Consider the following 5019-nt stretch of genomic DNA (forward strand, 5'->3'; position numbering starts at 1 on the left):
TTTGCAGCTCAAATCATGCTGCAATAATGCAGCTATTTCAGCTGCATGCATGAGGTCTCCTGAGCAGATGTAAGAGGAATCACGCGAGGAGCAAGAGGAATAGGTTCTCCTGAGCAGCTGCAAGTGGAATCACACGCGAGGAGAGGATTGTATGGCGACCTATCCCATGCCACGTGCATGGCCCATGCAAAGCACCAAAGCAGGCATGGTTGCTGGGCGTGCATGGTGACCTACCATGTCGCCTGGCGTGCATGGCGGCCTACCATGTCGCCTGGCGTGCATGGCGACCTACCATGTCGTTGGGATGCCCTGGCGACCTACGGCAACACTATAGAAATCACCTCATTTGAGCAATTAATCTGGGGACTGCATTATTTCGTGAAATAAAGAATTTGATAGCATTATCTCGTTGAATTTTCCGTAATCGGCTTTAATAGTAATGATTCTTCATTACCAGAAACAACAGTCAAACGCATTTCTGCTTCGTTGAAACTTTATTCCCTTCTATTCTATTCTCGAGTGAGATCGATCATAAGTTTTATTTAAGGCCATAAATTTATGTTTGTTTCCGATAGGAAAGAATCCTACAAAGTCAAATGCTTCATCACGTATCGTCAGTCTTTGTTTACTTCCATGGAAATTGAATAAGCATGCACCAGTTAATATTAAAATGAAATATTAGTTTTTTTTAATCAGTAGGTTTAGGTTATTCTCAATAAGTTCATGTTATTTCATACAGTATATTGAAGGAACTCAGGAAACAAAAAGAAGAAGCAAAGCAAATGGAGTTAGCAATGAAGTTGTTTCCTTTTCTTTCTTTTTTTACATGGTTATTGCTAGAACCAGATGACCTTTGCATCTATGAGCATTTGTTTGAGTGATCCATCTACATGAAGTAATATGACATCTTTAGCTGAGCCAACGAATCTTCCACCGATGAACACGGCTGGGACCGAGGGATCGCACCCAAGCCCTCGTAGAGCCCGCTCCATGTCTCGTCCATTAGGATCATGGTCGAGCTCATGAATCGCTGGGCTAGCACCTAGCTCGTAAAATAGTGTTTTGATGCTATAACACATGTAACATGAGCTCTTTGTGAATATCACAGCTGCCTTCTTCGATGCCAAATCTCTTACTTTGTCCATTACTTCAAGCTGAATATTAAGAAAGATGAAACAAGTGAGCAGGCTTAGGGTTTTGGTGGAACTTATGTGTGCGCGCTGAGGCTTAGCTCTGGTGGAGTTTGAGATTGCATCATCTCTTATTTATAATAAATCATATCTGATTGTATCATAGTAGTCTAGTGGGTCCTGCAAATGTGAAGTTGATTATTATTATATTATTATTATAGTATGGAAAATTGAGAACCACAATTTTCCTGATTTGTTCAATTATAACATCCAGATTGATTCCTTTTGATGCTGAGCAGAGATACTCTCGCTTGCAACTCGCTTGCAACGTGATGGCTTGGTCTCTAGGCGTGACAAGTCTGCGACTCATTTTCAAGAAGAAACACAACCACTAAGAAGAAATACAAACAACTCTGATGTGGAACCGTTTGTTGTTTGAAGGAAATAGAAAGAAGATTCAAAAGAAAAACAATCGGTAATGGTGGGTGTTTATCTTCCGGTGACTTGGATGTGTTTAGAAGATCTACGTGGTGGGAAGGTCGGGTTGGCAGCGAGGAACAACATAGCTCGTCTTGATTCCATTAGACGGTCATCGGAGGTAAACTAATGAGCTTTATTTCGAGAAAATTGATTGATTTTTGTTATATATACAATCGTTCATCGTCAGTCTTTATGAAAGAAGGTCGGATCTGTGACGAGGAGAGCGAGCCGAGTTTGATGATGTACTTTGGGTCACGAACGGCGATCGATGGCGTTAAGCGGGTGGTGGTCACCGGTATTTTGTTATTCAGTCGGCCATTTTCAAAGCACTGGATGAAGAGTGCTTAAGAAAAAAAATGCTACCTGAATTATAATTAGGGTAAGGATCACGTGGGTGGAAGATAATGAAAGAGAAAATGGGCAAACCACAATTTCAGTCATCCATTTTTGGTAAAGTTCTGAACCTGTCCTCTAGTTATGATGTAGTCTTGATAAAGCCATGATAATTTAAGTTAATTCAATTTAGTCTCTAATTTTTGTAATTAGATATTATATTGGCTCCACAAGTTTTTAGATTTACCAATTAGGTCCTGAAATTATTATTATTTAGATTCTAATAAATTATTTTTATGGCGAGGAAATTATTTGGATTCGAGTTCGTATATTTGATGGTCCAGGTACGTGAGAAAAAAATTGAAAACTCGAAATCAAATATAATGGGTTCAAATTCAAGAAAAATGAGGTTTTGGCAGCATATTTGATTATACATGAAAAAGGTATATTTTGGATTCTCTTCGGCGTCCTAGGTCCTAATTTGAAGTTCGTTTTTCCAAATTCGAACTCGGTAAGCTATTTTTGACTGATTTATCACCTTATTCAATCCGTTTTTTGGAATTAAGGTCCGTTTTTGATGAAAATTATATTGATATGTATCTGAGGAATTATTGGAAGTTGATTTCAAGATCGAGGGTGTTCTAATGGAATTTAATAGTTGATCAATATTGCACGGAAATCGAGGTAATACTTTACTACCTCTTTATGCTTTATGGAACATGTTGATATTGGTAAATGCATGAATAAGATAATATTGGTCACTTTTGTGGAGTTGATTAATTCATACACTCGATATGTATGTGGTAGAAATTCGGTAACTGAATACGGATCGAATGACTAATATAAGAGATTGAGGGATTGTTAGAATTAAATTATAAGTTTGTGATTAGTGATAAAGAAATTAGCCATGGATTTGTAAATTATATTTTATATCATCAAAGGTTAAATGTTAAAGATACTTGGATGAGAAATTATGAGAATACTCCAGTATGGTAAAATTATGAAAATACCCTTATGTTGTAGGATGATAAGAATTGTCACTGGAAGTTAGTTAATAACTCTGAAAAGATATATTGATCCGATATAATTACAGATGTGCATAAGAAATGATAGTTTTGTTTAGAAAATTTGGATAACTGGTTTTTAACGCCAACAAGGGTTTGCGCAATATGCTAAAAGGTTGTTAAAGAATAATTTCAAGATCAGAGAATGTTCGGGAAAGTAATTGACCATAGGATCTTTAAATTATAATTATTTTCGTTAAGAGCTAATATCGAAATTATCTGGTTAAGAAATTATGAAAATGCCCTTGAGAGGTAAAATAGTTTGAGTTGACCCTGAATGAGAAAGTACTTTGAGGATTCATACTTAACTCGATTTAAGTACGTATTTGATTGTTAAGATCCTGACTGAGTGCAGAAAAATTCCTGATATTCCGTTTGTAAAATCTGAGAAGGTACTTGACCCGAAAATATCCGAATTATGAGTAAATACATGAAGAATAATTTATCGGGGGTGTTCTTTTGTCAGAATTATTCGAATGAACTGAAATAAATGATAAGTTTGAATTTAATAATAAGATTGGACGGAAGGAATTATTAGACTACAATGGATCTGTAAAATGACCAAAATACCCCTATAATGGAAATGACCAAGAATATCACAAACTCATGAATGAGTGGATATCCTCGAGCTATGAAATGAATGGAATAAAACTGAACATCAAAATGACCAAAATACCCTTATGGCCTATACTAAGTAAATGTCTTGGATTAATTAAGGAATCCAAATAAGCATAGGTGTTGGACTACCTTTAGAAGTTATGGAATAACTTAAGTGTACCGATCAACCGTAATGATATGTCAGTACCTGAACGACATAGGTATCAGTTGAATGTGTGTTCGTCTTCTCAAGTGTGGTTCGATGATAATTTTGAAAGTACTCAGCTTAGCTCAACTCTAGATCGCATTCGGTAATAAGAAATGGATATTCGTTAGACAAATCAATCACGAAGACCAAATTGAATTGGACGGAAGTATAATATGTATCTAAAATTCAGAAACGTTTGGATTACCATGGAGAACTCAGAAGTAACTGGAATGGACTTGACTACTAAATGAATTAAGTAACCTCAAGGACTAAGGATTAAATAAGTGATTTGGATGAGTCTGAAAACGCTACTGAACATATATGATGTAATATTCTTATGGGTCATGAACTACGAATCAAGCACGCCAGTATTTCATGATATTGTGGAAGCAAAGAAATGAAATAAAGAGCATTGGAATATCTGTTAGTATCCTTAAAATCTATTCAACGATGATTCCAAAGATGATCTATGGATAAGAATTTTTGGTATTTAAAAGTAAATACCCTAGAAGGATAATAAATTGATCAGTCGACAAGCATTAGTTCTGGGAACTATTTATCTAGAATTGTTCGATAATCTGATCAATCGACATAGATTGTAAAGGTCCTGAATCTTCATTCTTCCTAATTAGCTCAAATCACTCTGGTCATGTATGAAAACATAAGTAACTCATATGTAAAGGATTTTGAATACCCTTTTGATTACGTAGAGCTTCCGATAAATATATGAATAAGATGATCATGATAAGCATATTATGAATAACTGATGATTTTGTCAATTAACAAACTCTTCTAATAGTAATTCTAATTTCCGGCATTCTATCGGTAAACTGAAGAATTGTGTTTCTCTGCCCGATAAGATTATCCTGTATCTCTAAATAATATCTGGAAACTCTAGTGTGTTCCCTACTTATATGAATATTTTATCTGATTTATGATTTGAATTCTGTTTTGACATCTGATATGAAATCTGTTCTGATTCCTATCTGTTCTGATATTTGATCTGAATTATGTTTTGATTTCTGATATCTCCGTTTACTGACGGAGAAATGTTTTATCTGGGGGTTTATTGTTGGAGGAAGATTATCTGCAGACTCCTCGGCTTTGTGCTCAGGGTCTAAATGGCATGTGTGGTTGGGTGTATGGTTCTGGGGAACCTACACATTTATGATGTGAACGGATGAGGGTATATATATATATGTTTTAA

General features: G+C 35.6%; 1 protein-coding gene across 1 annotated transcript; it reads right to left on the reverse strand.

The window, feature by feature from the left end:
- Positions 1 to 815: 815 nt before the first annotated feature.
- LOC120143713 (glutaredoxin-C11-like) lies at positions 816 to 1211 on the reverse strand. The gene has a single exon (XM_039157960.1). It carries the CDS (start codon positions 1143 to 1145, stop codon positions 837 to 839), a length of 309 nt encoding a protein of 102 aa, XP_039013891.1. The 5' UTR covers positions 1146 to 1211; the 3' UTR covers positions 816 to 836.
- Positions 1212 to 5019: the final 3808 nt, after the last annotated feature.

This window comes from Hibiscus syriacus, unplaced genomic scaffold (assembly GCF_006381635.1).
Source record: "Hibiscus syriacus cultivar Baekdansim isolate YM2019G1 unplaced genomic scaffold, ASM638163v2 tig00110863_pilon, whole genome shotgun sequence".
Taxonomy (NCBI): domain Eukaryota; kingdom Viridiplantae; phylum Streptophyta; class Magnoliopsida; order Malvales; family Malvaceae; genus Hibiscus; species Hibiscus syriacus.